This window comes from Amia ocellicauda, chromosome 9 (genome assembly GCF_036373705.1).
Source record: "Amia ocellicauda isolate fAmiCal2 chromosome 9, fAmiCal2.hap1, whole genome shotgun sequence".
NCBI lineage: Eukaryota > Metazoa > Chordata > Actinopteri > Amiiformes > Amiidae > Amia > Amia ocellicauda.
In genome coordinates this window covers 23,862,272-23,877,987 of record NC_089858.1, presented here as the reverse complement: position 1 = coordinate 23,877,987, position 15,716 = coordinate 23,862,272, and the positions used below count along the sequence as shown (strand labels likewise).

At 40.0% G+C, this 15,716-nt stretch overlaps 1 protein-coding gene across 1 annotated transcript; it reads left to right on the top strand.

The window, feature by feature from the left end:
* The first annotated feature begins 5,011 nt into the window (after positions 1 to 5,011).
* hnf4b (hepatic nuclear factor 4, beta) lies at positions 5,012 to 15,018 on the top strand. The gene is made up of 10 exons (XM_066713792.1): positions 5,012 to 5,648; positions 6,534 to 6,708; positions 8,729 to 8,823; positions 10,961 to 11,067; positions 11,592 to 11,747; positions 12,012 to 12,099; positions 12,298 to 12,450; positions 13,057 to 13,305; positions 13,923 to 14,042; positions 14,475 to 15,018. Exons 1-10 carry the CDS (start codon positions 5,534 to 5,536, stop codon positions 14,579 to 14,581), a joined length of 1,365 nt encoding a protein of 454 aa, XP_066569889.1. The 5' UTR covers positions 5,012 to 5,533; the 3' UTR covers positions 14,582 to 15,018.
* Positions 15,019 to 15,716: the final 698 nt, after the last annotated feature.

The window sequence follows — 15,716 nt, the reverse complement described above, 5'->3', positions numbered from 1 at the left end:
ATGCAGTGTTCTAGTTTACACTAGCCTGTCCACCTTTTTATGAAGCGGAAAAAACAAAAAGGATACTTACCCCAGGGTTTCTGTTGTGAATTCTTGGGACTATTCAAGTCTTTGTGTTTGTTTGTTTTGCTCACTTATTTGCCTTAAAAGTCCACACTTGACTCAATATACGTCTGTTGGTAGTAGAAGAAAGCAGGGGTTTTGTTCCACATGCGGTATTTCCTTTGTGAGTATTCTTGAAGGGAAGTACTTAAACAAGTGTGAATGAGATAAAGAACTTAGACAGAGTCAGTAGATGTTTCCACCTTTACCTTTCTGTACACTTCACTCTATATATTAAGATGACTTTAGCGGTGGTTTCTGTTCTAGTGAGTCCTATAAAAGTGAAGGTCAGGTCATTTCTCCCTGTCATTTTTCTCTTCCTGAGGTTGGGCAATTCTCCTCAGTTTCTTAGCTCCTTCTCCCCTGGACTCCAGCCACCTGCCTCCAGGGCCTATCTCACAGTGACAACACTAGCATTAAACCTGTCCCTAGCCTTTGCATCCACAGGGTAAACAATGCAGCGAAATTAAATATATTTTTAAATAAATACATCATCTCCTGTCTCTCTCTCTCTCTCTCTCTCTCTCTCTCTCTCTCTCTCTCTCTCTCTCTCTCTCTCTCTCTCTCTCTCTCTCTCTCTCTCTCTCTCTCCCCCCAACCCCCACCCCCGGCAGAATCCCAGTGACCCTGCCTGTTAGTGTCTCCGCTGTCCCGTTTATTGTCACCCAGCTGCAGATCATAATGATGAACTTTGACAGGCTGGTGTAAATCAAAGCACTGCCCCCACTTGGAGGGGCTTACAGAGCGGCCCTCACCAGCTGGGAAGGACTTCACTTGATTTTTCCCTCATTGATTTAAACTCGTCTCTAGTGGGATGTCGCTCACTGTGACTGAAGGTCTCCTTTGCAGTAAGGCCTCAGAGAACACCACAGAAATAATGAGTCTGCAGTCTGCAGCACCAGGGCTGGGTCCCCCCCATTGGTCACTGGATGTCCAGGGACTATGGGCATGCAGTACTGTGCTCAAGTGAGATTTTTTTTTTTAATTAAAATAAAAAAAAATGTATGTGAATACCATCCATATTACCTTTCTTGTATAAAATAATATGTTACTGCAGTTTCTAGCTTCACAGTTAATACAAGGTTTGCATTGTAGCTCCTGCCCTTCGTGTTTCAAACCTAAAAAAAGGTATGTTTATCTCCTAAGCAGGAGAACATTGTTACCATGTCTCTCTCTCACTCTGCAGGTGTAAGAATTGTGTGATGATGTATTTTACCTCATTGGGCACTGAGTGTTCTTGACCTTTGATACAAAGAGCCAAGGGCAAAACACATGTGGCTTATACAGATCCTTATCATCTTATTTAGGCTTGGGTTTGTTTGTTTGAATATTTTGTAATGTTTTTTTCTCTTTAATCAAAGAAGGCTATATCATTTACCATCTAGACACGCTACAAAAAATTATACAGTCTCAGAGCGAGGAAGCTAGGAATATCAAGTGTAGTGTGCCTCCCTCTACTGGAAAAGTAGTGTATTGTTTTCCGTAAATATACATACAGCTCTGGAAAAAATTAAGAGACCACTGCAAAATTGTCAGTTTCTCTGGTTTTACTATGTATAGGTATGTGTTTGGGTAAAATTAACATTTTAGTTTTATTCTATAAACTACTGACAACTTTTTTCCCAAATTACAAATACAAATATTGTCATTTAGAGCATTTCATTGCAGAAAACTGGTCAAAATAACAAAAAAGATGCAGATCCAAAAAAAGATCTTGCACCAAATGTTAGCAGCACATCCTTTAAGTCCTGTAAGTTGCGAGGTGGGGCCTCCATGGACTTGTTTGTCCAGCACATCCCACAGATGCTCGATTGGATTGAGATCTGGGGAATTTGGAGGCCAAGTCAACACCTTGAACTCGTGATTCATCAGACCAGGCCACCTTCTTCCATTGCTCCGTGGTCCTAATGCTCACGTGCCCAATGTAGGCGCTTTCGGCAACCCTGACTGGTCTGCGGTTACGCATCCCCACACGCAACAAACTGTGATGCACTGTGTGTTCTGACACCTTTCTATCAGAACCAGCATTCACTTGTTCAGCAATTTGAGCTACAGTAGCTGGTCTGTTGGATCAGACCACACGGGCCAGCCTTTTCTCCCCACGTGCATCAATGAGCCTTGGCCGCCCATGACCCTGTCGCCGGTTCACCGCTTTTCCTTCCTTGGACCACTTTTGATAGGTACTGACCACTGCAGACCGGGAACACCCCACAAGAGCTGCAGTTTTGGAGATGCTCTGACCCAGTCGTCTAGCCATCACAATTTGGCCGTTGTCAAAGTCGCTCAGATCCTTACGCTTGCCCATTTTTCCTGCTTCTAACACATCAATTTGAGGACAAAATGTGCACTTGCTGCCTAATATATCCCACCCACTGACAGGTGCCATGATAACGAGATTATCAGTGTTATTCACTTCACCTGTCACTGGTCATAATGTTATGGCTGATCGGTGTATATTTACACGCACACACACACACCGGTATATATAAAGTTTAATTTTCTTTTCCTTTCTTTCACCTTACTGCATGAATTTTACTTGAATCTGGCTTTTTAATAGGCTTATTTTTCTTCACAAAAAAAGTGCTTTACATTAGCTGTGTGAAGAATATGTAATTATTATTATTATTATTATTATTATTATTTTTTACTTTTAAAGAGTTGAAAAAACATGCTTGTATTGGCTGGGATTGACTCTCGACCTTAATAAAGTATAGTCGAGGTCATACTCGATGTATTTAATAGCTCATTCAAATGACTAAAAGCATGACGCAGAAGAGGGGGAAATGCTGCAGGTCAATAGAAAAACACAGGTGAAGCTACATTCAATTTTGAAGTTGACATCCTTTGTGATTGATAAATCATGTTGTTCTGAACACATTTGCCAGCACCTGTTGTTTAGAGCTCTTAAATAGGCTGAAATCTTGGGATAAAAAGTTCAACAACAAAGAAACAGAATTTAGAAATGAATTTCCCTCTTAATGAAAAAATAAGGAAAGAACTGAACAGCACCAAGAAATATTGTAACTTCAAGTGAGGAAACATACGGTTCAGTCGGTCATTTTCAGTGATTTACAGGTTTTTATGAACTATCTGTCAAGTAAATGAAGCCATGATGCCAGCACTGCAGCTAGAGGTAGACTGACCTGCTACCCCCCATGACATTCACAGAGTGTGTGTTCACAGAGGAAATTGGATTACCTCAAAGGATGATGGATATTATTGCTGAAAAACTAATATTTTATTTGACATATAATTTGTTAGAATTCACAAAATCATGCACGCTCACACACACTGACACGCACACAGAGACACACACACACTTGTGTTGCAACATATTTAGAAAAAAATCTGAAATTATTTTGTGGTTTTAAAAGTGTTTTAATGTCATGTTAACCCAAGTATCTTCAGTTGCGTACAGGCTTAAGAGCATTGCTTTATAGAAGTATGCATTATTTAAATTAAAGTGGTTTATTTAAATGACGTGGGGGTTGGCCTCCATTTAGAATTTTTCTGAACTAAACTGAATTTATAAATATCTCAGGATGTTGAAATAAGGTCCAAAGACTGTAATTAATTATAAGTAATCATCAATTGTGGTCTATTGGTTCTGTAGATTGTAAATATATATATATACATAATTATATATTGTCAAATATTTAACTGAAAACGCAATTATAGTACAACTGGCAAACAGACCAAAGTTGTATAAAAATAGTTTCAAACCAAAATGAAATTGCGATGAATGCACTACAATTTCTGTGGAGGTAGGTGTCTAGCCACCATAAACATACTATAAGGCAGGTTTTATCTTTTGTGTAGCAGTTCTGTTTCACTCTCTATGTTCAACATTAAACCTAACTTCAAGGCTAAAAACGGTTGCTTTGTATTGTGTCAGAAAGTAGTGGCACCTAAAACCTTGGCTATTTACACAATTTCCACTTCGTTAAAACAGTATCCTCCCTTACCTAAAGATGTGGGTTACCAGTAAAAAGGTGAGGAGGTGGCACGATAATCAGTCAACGGTCTGTGTTAGAAGGGTGGCAAGGCAAGAGTTAAGAACAGATAGGCCAGAACATGGGGCGAAGGTGACCAGTGACATCAGTTTAGCCCCTCCCCCTGGCAGGAGAAGGGATCACAGGCACACTGCCAGCCACTCAGGAAATCAGTCAGGGACCCGCTAACACACAGCACCGCCACACAACAACAGGAAGATTCAAAAGCTCAGACACTTTCTTTGATTAGGAAAATCTGTCTTTCTTAGTGACATTTTTGTTCTTAGTTCAACAGGTAAATGGAGACATTTTTAAACAAACATTTTTTAAATACCTGTCTTGCCAGATTATGACCTCAAGGGTCTCTTGTAGATGTGATAATAATACATAGTGGCCCATACTAATAAAAATGTAGTGTGATGTTCAAATTACCACCTTTTTAATAAGACACACACAAGAAAAGCAAACACCAAATGGTACAAAATACATGTACAAATAAGCATTTTGTTTACTTTAGTTAATTTAGGATTGTAAAAGTTTTGTGTGACAAAAAGTTAAAAGGCTGTATCGATATGGCCCATTGTTAATAAAGTTCCATGGGCCTGAAATACTTTTCACATGCTTCTCCTCAAAAGAGCTCACCAACCTATACTTTTAACAGAAGGCATCTCCAGCAATATAAAAAAGTAAACTCCATACGTAATGTTTGACGTGATTATTTGATGTTTTTTGTCTAACTAGTTTTCTGATCAACAGCAGGAACTCCCCCTCTTCATCTAACTCCATGGGCTGTTTTTCTTCATGAGAATGTGTAATATTTACCTGGCTGAGCCCTGTCCTATTTTATTGTCCCTCATTGCATACGTCAGTACACAGATAAGAGATGTTACAGCAAATATGAGGTGGGCATATCTCTCTCTCTCTCTTTTGCTCGTTCTCTATCATGCGCGCTCGACAGATAGGTAGCTAGAATGGGCCAAAGTCTCACCAACACTGATTTTGAATGTTTGCAGTGAAATGAAGAAAGATAAACTGTGAGACTCAAACAATAACATGACTGGAACGAGAAGAGACTTGAAATAGTGTCATTGAGGGCTTGAGACTGAAAAAACAAATGGAGGAAGACAAAGGAAAGACTGTTTGAAAAAAGAAACAGAAAATAAGAATACAAGAGGAGGGGGAGTGAAAGGAGAAACAGTCAACAGAGGTGTTTTTTATACTGAAGACTTGAGAGGGGACACCTCTGTTTCTCTTCGAATCTTTGGGTCCTCTGCAGAGCTTTGGCATTGCTGGTGCACCAGTGAGAGCTCCAAAAGCAAAAGGCAGGACAGGGCTTACTGTACTGCCACAGAACGTACGCTTCTTTCAGCAGGGTGCTCTGAAGTGCACTGGACGGACGGGCTTGGTCTACTGTACCAGCCAAGCAACTTCGGGGCATCATGAAATTGTCTGGGACTGTACTAGACCTGAACACAGCTGACTACACCATGACTCTTGACCCCTCCTACAGCCTTCTGGAATTTGACAGTCTGAGAGTCCTTCCAGTGGAAAGTGGTATGTCTCTCGTGGGCCATTTTCTGACACACACAAACACTCCGACACATGCAAACATACACAAACAGACACAAACACAAACAAACACATATATATATATATATATGTAGAGAGAGAGAGAGAGAGAGAGAGAGATTTATATATTTAAAAAAACATGTCTACTGTGTCTTGTAAATACCATTTTATTCTGAAACATTTTAAGACCAGAGAGAACCAGCCAAAAAGAACATGTGCTTGAGCCACTGCTGCCAGTTTGGCTCCCACAATCTCAGGAATTTTTGGTCTGTAAGATATGCTGTTTTCTCACACTAGAAATGTACTCTGTGATGTTCCAGTGTGGTATTATGTGTATGTATATATTATATTTAGATGATCCTTCCAATGCACTGAAGGCTGAAAAAGGTTATAAAAGAAGTGTGAAACCCATTGTATTCCTTTTCAAAGATGATCATCAATTGCACCAGCAAAACAACATACAAGTCACAATTTAAGGCATTTAAATTGAAATAACGGTAACAGTTTAAAACTAGAAGGAAACTACTGGGCATTACAACCAGACCTTTGTTCACAGCTCTGTATAGTAAAAAAGAAAAAAAAAATCTATTAATTTATTAAATCTGGTCTTAGCAATTTCCTTAAAACAGAATGTTTAGGGGTTTCTGCCACTGCATAATAAAGACAAAAGAGAAGACCTTGGCTTTTTAATTAAAAGCAGTGGCCCATCTCTGAAGTATGCCTGGCTTTTGTAGAACTACATGTTTGCATATACAGTATAGTAAATGGCCTTTGAATTCTTCCAGTCTAATTCTACAATGGCTAGGAGGGCACTTATTTTGCATTGCAGTTTAACAATGGGGTTTCAATATTGCACCTACTTGTTGGCAGATACCCTGATGCCAGAGCCGATACCTCTGATGCCCAAATCCAATGGCCAAGCAGTGTCTCTGTGCTCCATCTGTGCTGACCGAGCCACTGGGAAGCACTACGGTGCAGCCAGCTGTGATGGCTGTAAGGGTTTCTTCAGGAGGAGTGTCCGCAAGAACCACGTCTATACCTGCAGGTCAGTAGCAGGTCCTCATCCATACCAGCAACATAGCTATGAAGAAAATGTCTTATACAGAAACACAGTGTGCAAATAACATGTCTACACTGTACATATAGCTTGTATATGCCCATATGTCAGCTTCCAAAGAAAATATGCAATAACTGGTAACACACTTATACCTTAAGGCCTTTTGAATGTAATGTAATTAAATAATTGGGCATCAATGTATATGTTTTCAAGGAAAAACATGTAGGGTATTGCTTACAGGCTTGTCATACAAGGACACTAAAGAAAATACTTAGAATGGGCAGTAAGTTGTTTTCAAAAGAGCAATGAAGAAGAGAGCATCCAAGTTAAATGTGCAATGAGATCAGAAATGCATGTTGCAGAGGAAAGAACAAAGTGGGACCCTTCGACTTCATTAACATAAACTGATTGGTAGTAAAAGTCGGAAACTGAAATGTTAGTAATGATTCATTCGTCCCAAAAGAAGAGGTTCTATACATTGGTCTGTTGCTTTCAAAGAAGCAAGGCAGACACAGGTGAGAAAACCACTGGTCAATTATCACCACAACAAGGCATCTTTTGAAGTATATTTTGAAACACTACGGGTATAGTCTAAATTAAAGGTTTACACATTCAGGAAGGCTGATTAGAAGCAAATGAGACCCAGCTTAAGGGAAGCACATTGTCAGACAGAGTCCAATAGAGATGGAATCAGTGGAGAACAGATCATTACAATTCAGAGCAAATTCATGCCTACAGTAAACAAACCACTGTCTAGGAAGTCGAGGCCTAAGAGGTTTAATGGATCTATCAGGGAAATTGTCAGGAGAGAGGAAGTTCTTTATAGGGTGTGTAAAAGTAACAATGACCCATGTAACAAAAACAGTGCTGCAGACTCAACTACAAATGTGCTTTGAAACACTAAGAGGCTAAGATAGAAAAGTTACAAAATAGGATATGAAATAACAATGGATTCATTATATAGGATTAAACGGAGATGGCGTGTATAATATATTCATATTTCTCATTCACTAGGTGGAAACTAGTACCAGAAATTCAAGAAGGATATTGTTCATCTTTGAATTATGTCACAACAGGGGCTGAAGAGTCACAGGGACTTTTTTCCAGTTGTAGCTTACTCTACAAAATGGGGGAATTAATTAATAGATCTTTAGGATCTGTCAACAAGCACTTAAGTCAGAGATTTACTGACCACCTGGAAAATGTGTTAATAAAACACCCATTCACAAAAGAGCAGAACAAAAGTGCACCAAGTAACTACAGACTAATCAGTCTTACTTCTGTTACATGTAAAGTTATGGAAACATGATTTAGATTTAAACTAGAAGATGTTAAAATATAACCATATTCTTGGGGATATTCTTCAAAGATTTCATGCCAGGCAGGTCCTATTTAACTAACTTGTTAGATTTATTTGAGCAAGATACAGTGGTAATGCAGAGCAAATTATATGAATTATTTTGATTTCCAGAAGGCATTTGCCATAGAGTTCCATAAAACAGATTTTCTGTCAAAAAAGCTGTAAGAACCCAACATTTTGTATGTACTGATAATGGGAGATTCCTCCCACTGGCTAAATGAACCACATTGCTCTTTCAGTTTTATATCAATGGCACTTTGTCAGTGATTTAAATTTGCAGATGAGGAATGAAAGGCTTAGACACTTTTCATGAATGGACAGACACCTGGCAAATAAATGACAGGTTAGGCAAACTGCAGTCTTCAACAGGCGTGTTTTTTTTAGTTCGATATGTGAGCTCGAGTAGTATGCATTGGTCAAATACTTCACTCTTGTGACAAATGGGCAGATGTGCTTCCAGTATTGCCCAGTCTCTTACAAATGTACTCCTACCTGTTTTTACTCCTCTATTGATCTCTAACATACAGGGTCCATTTGTCCATGCTTGAGGTCATAACTTGCTCAATAATGCTGTGGCAATGTGGTTGTGTGACTAAACATGTAGTGTGTTCTCTGACTATGGCCTGAGTAGTGTGTCTCTGTGCCCAGGTTCAACAGGCAGTGTGTTGTGGACAAGGACAAGAGGAACCAATGTCGCTATTGTCGCCTACGCAAGTGTTTCAGAGCAGGCATGAAAAAAGAGGGTGAGTGCCCAGCCGTTTTACAATGATAGCAGACTGTATGGACCAGAATTCACAGTTTACAGCAAAGACCTTCTGTTCCAGCCACTTACAAATGATCCTCTGTGAAACACTACAATTAAAGCAAAATGCATATAATCCCCTAATGAATAAAAGTCAACTAAAAATGAGTGTGTTTCCCTTTAACATACCATTAAAGTGGTTCTTAAACTAATCTATACATTCTGTATTCAGTTTCAGAAATAAGATAAAACTTCAAGGATAATATATCCCACAAAAAGTCACCGCATACAGTGTGCCAGAATGACTTTATAAGAGTTAAAGAGATTGCGTTGTCATTCTGATAAGAAGCCATTGAAAGGTCAGGATTGCACAACTTCTGAGCGAGAGAGGGAGAAGGGAATGGCCCAATCAGAATATCTTAGTGAAGTTTCAGATAGGCACTCCTATCTGAAATCATAGCTTATTTATTGCTCTGCGAAAACAATAAATGATTTGTTTGTCATGTGGAAATTATGTTGTAAACTAAATTTAAACTGCTTACACAGTACAGGTTGAAAACAAAAGTATAGCAATGTTAATGCTTCAGAATTTTGAAATAATGTCTCATATGAATCTTTGCCTGGGAGAGGGAGGAGTGACAGATATCTTACCCACTATAGCTTTTAATAATTAAGAGGTTTTTTTATATATCAGTTATGAATTAAGTTCAGTATATACAGCTCTGGAAAAAATTAAGAGACCACTCCAAGTTCAGAAATCAATGTTAAGTGGTCTCTTAATTTTTTCCAGAGCTGTATATTTGTAGGTTAAAGGAAGACATGCTAAACACTGGCCTGAAACTAGTCTTGTTAACAGAGACAATTATGTGCATTCATCTAGAAAAGGCAGTGCTGAAAAAACAGTATCAAATGGCAAAACCGTATCTAGTTTCCCAGCTAATGGGGGCTTAAACCATGTTGTGTCTCAGAGATCAGTGTTGCTGTGTTCACTACCCCGTGTCATAACTGGGCGTCCCACAATATCTGAAAGCTATTCATAATACCAGGGGATGCAAAGTAAACATCCAGAAATAATACACCACATCCACAGATTAAGATGTTTAACAGATGTCCTGGAATTTCCCAATTTTCTCACGTTGTGTAGTATCATTGGCAGCTCAGGACATCCTATACTAAGCATTTTAAATGGAGAAAACAGCTTCTAACTCTATTATGGGCAACTACCTTGGTACTTAGATCTTAATTCCAATTTGGAATTTGGTTTATCTAAATTCTAATCTACAATAGAGCTGCTCTTTATAACTGCTTGGCCTTGTTTGTGACATGACCCAAAACGATATTTTCCGTTTCTGAGTTTCTATTACATTCCCCTGGTTTGATTAATAGTGATTAGATTAGCAAGGGAGAGTGCTGCAGTTGTGACTAATTTGTTTCAGATTGTACTCGACCTGTTGCCTGCCTTCATGGAGCCTTGAAATTGATTCAGAGAATCCAAATTGCTTTTCTTAAAAAAAAAGAAGAAGCTGCAACTAAGATGTTTTCACATGCTGGACAGTTTTCAACCTGTTTCCCAAGAAACAATATAAACTTCCTTAAACATTTTTTTTCAGGTTAAGGGAAAATCATTGCTATTAATAACACATCAAACAACAGACTTTAGAAAAATAACTGTAGTCCAAGCAAAATACAAGTTTGCATAATAAAATGACCTTTCATAAACATTGTCAGTACAGCAAATCAATCCTAATGCACTTGTTTCTGCTTTTGCCCAAAGCTTATGCGTACAATATGCCAAATGCTTCTTTCATGAAGTAAAACAAATAATAAATTACTGACACATCGATTTTCAAAACCTTCTGCTCCAGTGCAAAATTTCTAACTCTATTCATTTCAATTTTTTCCCCAGATAAAAAAATAAATCTTAAATATCTCTCTTCCATACCTGAATTGCTAAATATGCAGATAATGCCAGAAAATGGGAGAAAATGTTTGCTTTTCAGAATAGAAAATGTTAGTGCTAAAAACTACAGATGTAAAACCTCAAGAATCTGAGTGAAAAAGAGTGTTGCATGTTTGAATCAATCACTTAATGTTCTAGATGTTAGTTTGTTGACACTCCCTGGCTCTGTTTCGTGCAGCTGTACAGAACGAGAGAGATTGGATTAGCAGTCGCAGAGCAGGTGGAGGGGAGGCGGGGTCTCTCTCAGTCAGCGTTCTGGTGCAAGCAGAGGCTCTGGCTCATCAGGTAAACCTGACTGAGGACCATCTCAAAACTACAGCACTTCACACTATAATGAGCCACATTTTTGCCCTCCACACTCAACTCATTTCAAATATTTACAAAATTGACTCATCCTGCAAAGACTAACATTGGTTGTGATTTATCATTCATTTTTGCATGAGTACATGAAACTACTCTCATTTCAAGTCACAGGAGATAGTGGGGATGAGTGATTGAGGCTTCCATATTGAAAGAGGAGTTCCTGGTATTTTCATTTCCCTCGGGGGTTCATTGAAGCTCGTGTCAACAGTCATTTCTTAGAAAAGCAGGAAAAGCTTGGAACATTTAATTTGAAAGTTTAAATTAAGATCTGGAGTCTGTGTGTAATTGACTTAAGACAACAAAAAATACAAAAAAGAAAACACATAATGACAAACAGACGTGCTTTTGACACATTATCTAGGGCTTGTTTTGGTTGTTTTCCTTATAAATTGCACAGCAATGTTTACTTTGGAGCATTGTGTAACCAGTATGTGTACATTCTGCAGTTCTCCCCGCTGAACCCTCACCCTGCCACTGAGAGCGGCCCTAAGAAGATCGCCAGTGTGGTGGATGTGTGCGAGTCCATGAAGCAACAGCTGCTCCTATTAGTGGAGTGGGCAAAACACATCCCAGCGTTCTGCACGCTCCCACTGGACGACAGGGTACAAACCAGATGCTTGCTGCCGAACACATGACAGATGTCTGCCTTTGTTTTCCATAGCTACATAACTCTCTGTAACTTGTTTCTCGATGTCTTTATACTGTGTGACTGTACAGCACATTTCCCTTTTTAGAATATTTGTGGGTCTACTAACTGTATTACTGTTTACTTCTGTATCTGTATCTCTCTGCATGTTTTGTAACTCTCTGTGTGTATTGCTTGTCCATGCTACTGCCTAACTGTGTATCTGCCCTGGTGTGAGCAGGTGGCCCTGTTACGAGCCCATTCTGGGGAGCACCTGATCCTAGGTGTGGCTCGCCGGTCTCTGCCCTATGATGACATCCTGTTACTGGGTATGCAGGCTTCAATGTCTCCCTCTGCATGGATGAGGTCAACAATTTGCATCTAGTATTTCCATGGGACAAATACACAGCAGACACATAGGGGAGATTGTGACACTAACTAAATTATTCTGATAGTCAAACCAAAAATTTAGTACAAAAGTTGATTATATTTTTGTACAGAACCTAAGTGTCGGTTGCTTCCTCTAGGAAATGACTTCATTATTCCAGTTAGCGGGCCAGAGCCTGAGGTGTCACGGGTGGCGGCTCGTATCTTGGAGGAGCTGGTCAGGCCACTGAGAGAGCTGGAAATCAACAACAGCGAGTTCGCCTGCCTCAAAACCATCATCTTCTTCGACCCCGGTCAGTGAGAGTGTAGGAGTCTTTCTCTCTCCCTCTGCCTCTGCCTCCACTCTCTCTCAGTTCCCTGTTTTTGCTTAGAAACACTTTACAATATAATTTTTACTGCCAGGAACTTTCTTTTCCAATTCTATGCTTGGAAATCTTTTGAATCCTCTAACAGTGCAGTTTCCATTTCTTCTGAGATTTTTTCTATTAATAGCAAAGTGTTGTTGTAGCCTTTAAGCCCGATGCTGAGCAGTGACAGGCTGTAAAGCTTCTCCACTTGTTTACACCATTATAATGTTGGATTAATGGAACCATTGTGCGGGATAAATCGGTGAACCGCACAAGATTAATTTAGATCCTCTTGTAACGGCATTCATAGGTCCAATTCCAATGAAGTGTCTCGAACATTAAAGCCCACATTCTGTCCTTTATTCTAAAGGTCATCTCAAGTACACAGCAGGGGTGTGTAATCTTTACCTTCTCTGACTGGGGTGACCATATGGCTCTGGGATGGGCTTTTAAAATCGCCTTTAAATGGAAAGACTGTTATCTGTTTCTCAATCTACAGTATTCATGACCCATCAATGCTTTCAGAGGTCAATCCCTGTCTCTCTCTCTCAGACTGTCCAGGGCTAGAGATGGGCCAGGTGGTGAAACGGCTGCGGTTCCAGGCCCAGGTCCTACTGGAGGAGGCCGCCAGCGAGCAGCGTGGCCGTTTCGGGGAACTACTGCTTCTGCTGCCCCCCCTGCAGAGCGTGGCCTGGCAGATGGTGGAGCAGCTGCAGTTGGCCAGGCTGCTGGGGGAGGCCAGCGTCGACAGCCTGCTGCAGGAGATGCTGCTCGGAGGGACAGCTGGGAGGGCAGGAGCAGGTACGGCATAATCCTGTGCATATCTATATTTACATAGTGTCCTTCCTGACAAACACATCACAGAGCCTGGAGCAGAAGCAATAACAAGGACACTGAGGCTGGTTAACAGAATACATTCGAGTTATTCACCACTTACACAATGCACCTTGGGAGCCCATCTCAGCTGTATGGCACAGCAGAAGTAGGTTAAGCAAATAACTCAGAGCAACACATGGTGTGTCTTAACCATGGCCTCAGTAAGCAACCTTTTGGTAAAAGGCAGCATCCTGAACCACAAGATGACCACAGTTTCAACATTACTAATGTCACCTAGACATGGAATACAACACACAGGGCAGGCACAACAGGTGAAGGGCCGAGTTTAAATGCTGTACTCTGTCTCAGTGCAGAAACAGGTTTCCTCACGGACGTATGACTGACTTTTCTTAGGTAAACAGTCAGGAAAACAAAATGCATTTTTCCTGCAGAGCAGGTGTTAAAGCCTCAACAACAGATTGACTTTTGTGGGATATGTTTATGTGATTCTCCTCTGTAGTAATTCTCTGATGATGCTCTATAACAGGAAATGCTTTAAAAATGTGTTTACAGAAAGACGTTTCCTCTCTGTTTCTGCACAGGAGTCAAGCCAGCCATGCTAGAATTTCCACCTGGGGCTCCCTCACTGCCCCAAGATGTCCTGGAAGCACATGTGATGTTGCCAGGCAACCTCACTTCTGTAATCCTCCCTGTACCACCATGTAAGTCCCTCTCAGCTCTTTGTAGTCAGTCCGTCCAATGAGAATATTATGTTCACAGACTCAGACAGAGCCCCATTAAACCATGCACCTCTTAATTCTCTTCCTGACAATCCTCCTTCCTGATCTTAATGAATCATCATCATCAGCCTTCAAAGGTAAAGAACCCCTAATTAAACATGTAACCCAGTTTCACTCATCTCTGTAATGTAAGTGTGCCTGTATCAGCCAGAACTCACATTCATCAAACACCTGTTAACCATGCAAAGTGAAAGAGCCTAAAACATTATAAAACCCCAACGGATTCAGTTCAAGCCTGAAAGGATGTTAGAACACCTACACATATAGAGATAGATATAAGTGCACATTGCGTTTTAATTCACAGTTATAAAACTTATTTAAATGGAAGCTCAATAATTAATGTTTTTCTTTCAGCTATTTCAGAGATAGCTCTCCCACCTTCACAGATGGGCGCCGAGGTGTACACACATGGAGAGGAAGGCCAGAGCCTAGCTATGCCACCAGTCCACACCTGCCTCTGAAATTACAGGGAAGTAAAGATACCACTTCTGGAAACAAAGTCCAGACAGCAGACACACCAGCAATGCACCTGAGCACAGGGATAATGATTTGTTTAATTATGAACTGAATTCAATGTATTTTATATTTTTGAATGATGACTGTAAATAGCAGTGTATCGGATGTATATTCACTACTTAACAAAAACATTAGACTTGATATGGAGTTACTAAAGTACAAAACAGTAAATTGTCAGTTCAATATCCTGGCAAGAGCTGTGTATTTCAGTTTCAGTTGATTGTACTGCAGTTAACAAATCATTTGTTAAAAATTGTTTTTACTTCTATGTAAGCATAGCAACATGAAAGGCTTTTTTTCTTTAAAGATGTACTAAATTAAATGTCTCCCACTTCAGTTTAGAATAAACATTCTTTGCAAAAATAAACTATAATGATTTAAAGTAGTGATCGTTTTATATTGATGCATTGGCAAGAATGCTTTTGGTATTTATGTGAAGGCCTACATGCACAAAACCACAAACGCCACTAAAATGTAGTTATTGCATTGCAAATGGCAACCACCCAAAAAGCTGCGTATGTTCAAGGAAAGAGTGCAGTATTTTCAATAACGCAGACAGATCAGAAGTAAATGAAATAATGCATAAATGGAGTTTCAATATTTAATTGCAATGTTTCAAAACTGCCAACAGAGGGCGCACACAGCTCACAAAGGAGTTACTACTGCTCTCAACAGTGAGGGAATGGAAGGCTGTACAGCAGCAGATTAAAGTTTCAACCATACAATATTTCTACAGTAATTTTGCAGTTTTACCATGCTTTAACCATGCATTGTGTCATGGTCTGCTGTACTTCTCTATTCTTTACCATGATTTGACTTTCCTACACATTACTACGGTCACGCTATGGCATGCTGCTAAAAGAAAAACTGCTGTGCAGCCAGAGTCCGTGGAGATGTTTGTGGACAGGACAGCAGTGCAGTCCTGTAGCCTAACTTCCTTGTCCAGCACACGGTGCCTTCACTGAGAGACTCAAGAGCTCAGCCTGACATTGAACCAGCTGGGGCTTGTTAGCTGTAATTACAAAGAATGGCGTGGTTGTGATTGTGAGAGGAGCAGACAGGACAGGGAATACACTCACT

What these genes read in the sequence shown, in the direction of transcription:
- hnf4b (XM_066713792.1), top strand. Translation starts at nt 5,534, where the DNA reads ATGAAATTGTCTGGGACTGTACTAGACCTGAACACAGCTGACTACACC. An exon ending in AACCACGTCTATACCTGCAG is followed by an intron (nt 6,709 to 8,728) that starts GTCAGTAGCAGG and finishes CTCTGTGCCCAG; the next exon opens with GTTCAACAGGCAGTGTGTTG. An exon ending in AGCAGGCATGAAAAAAGAGG is followed by an intron (nt 8,824 to 10,960) that starts GTGAGTGCCCAG and finishes TGTTTCGTGCAG; the next exon opens with CTGTACAGAACGAGAGAGAT.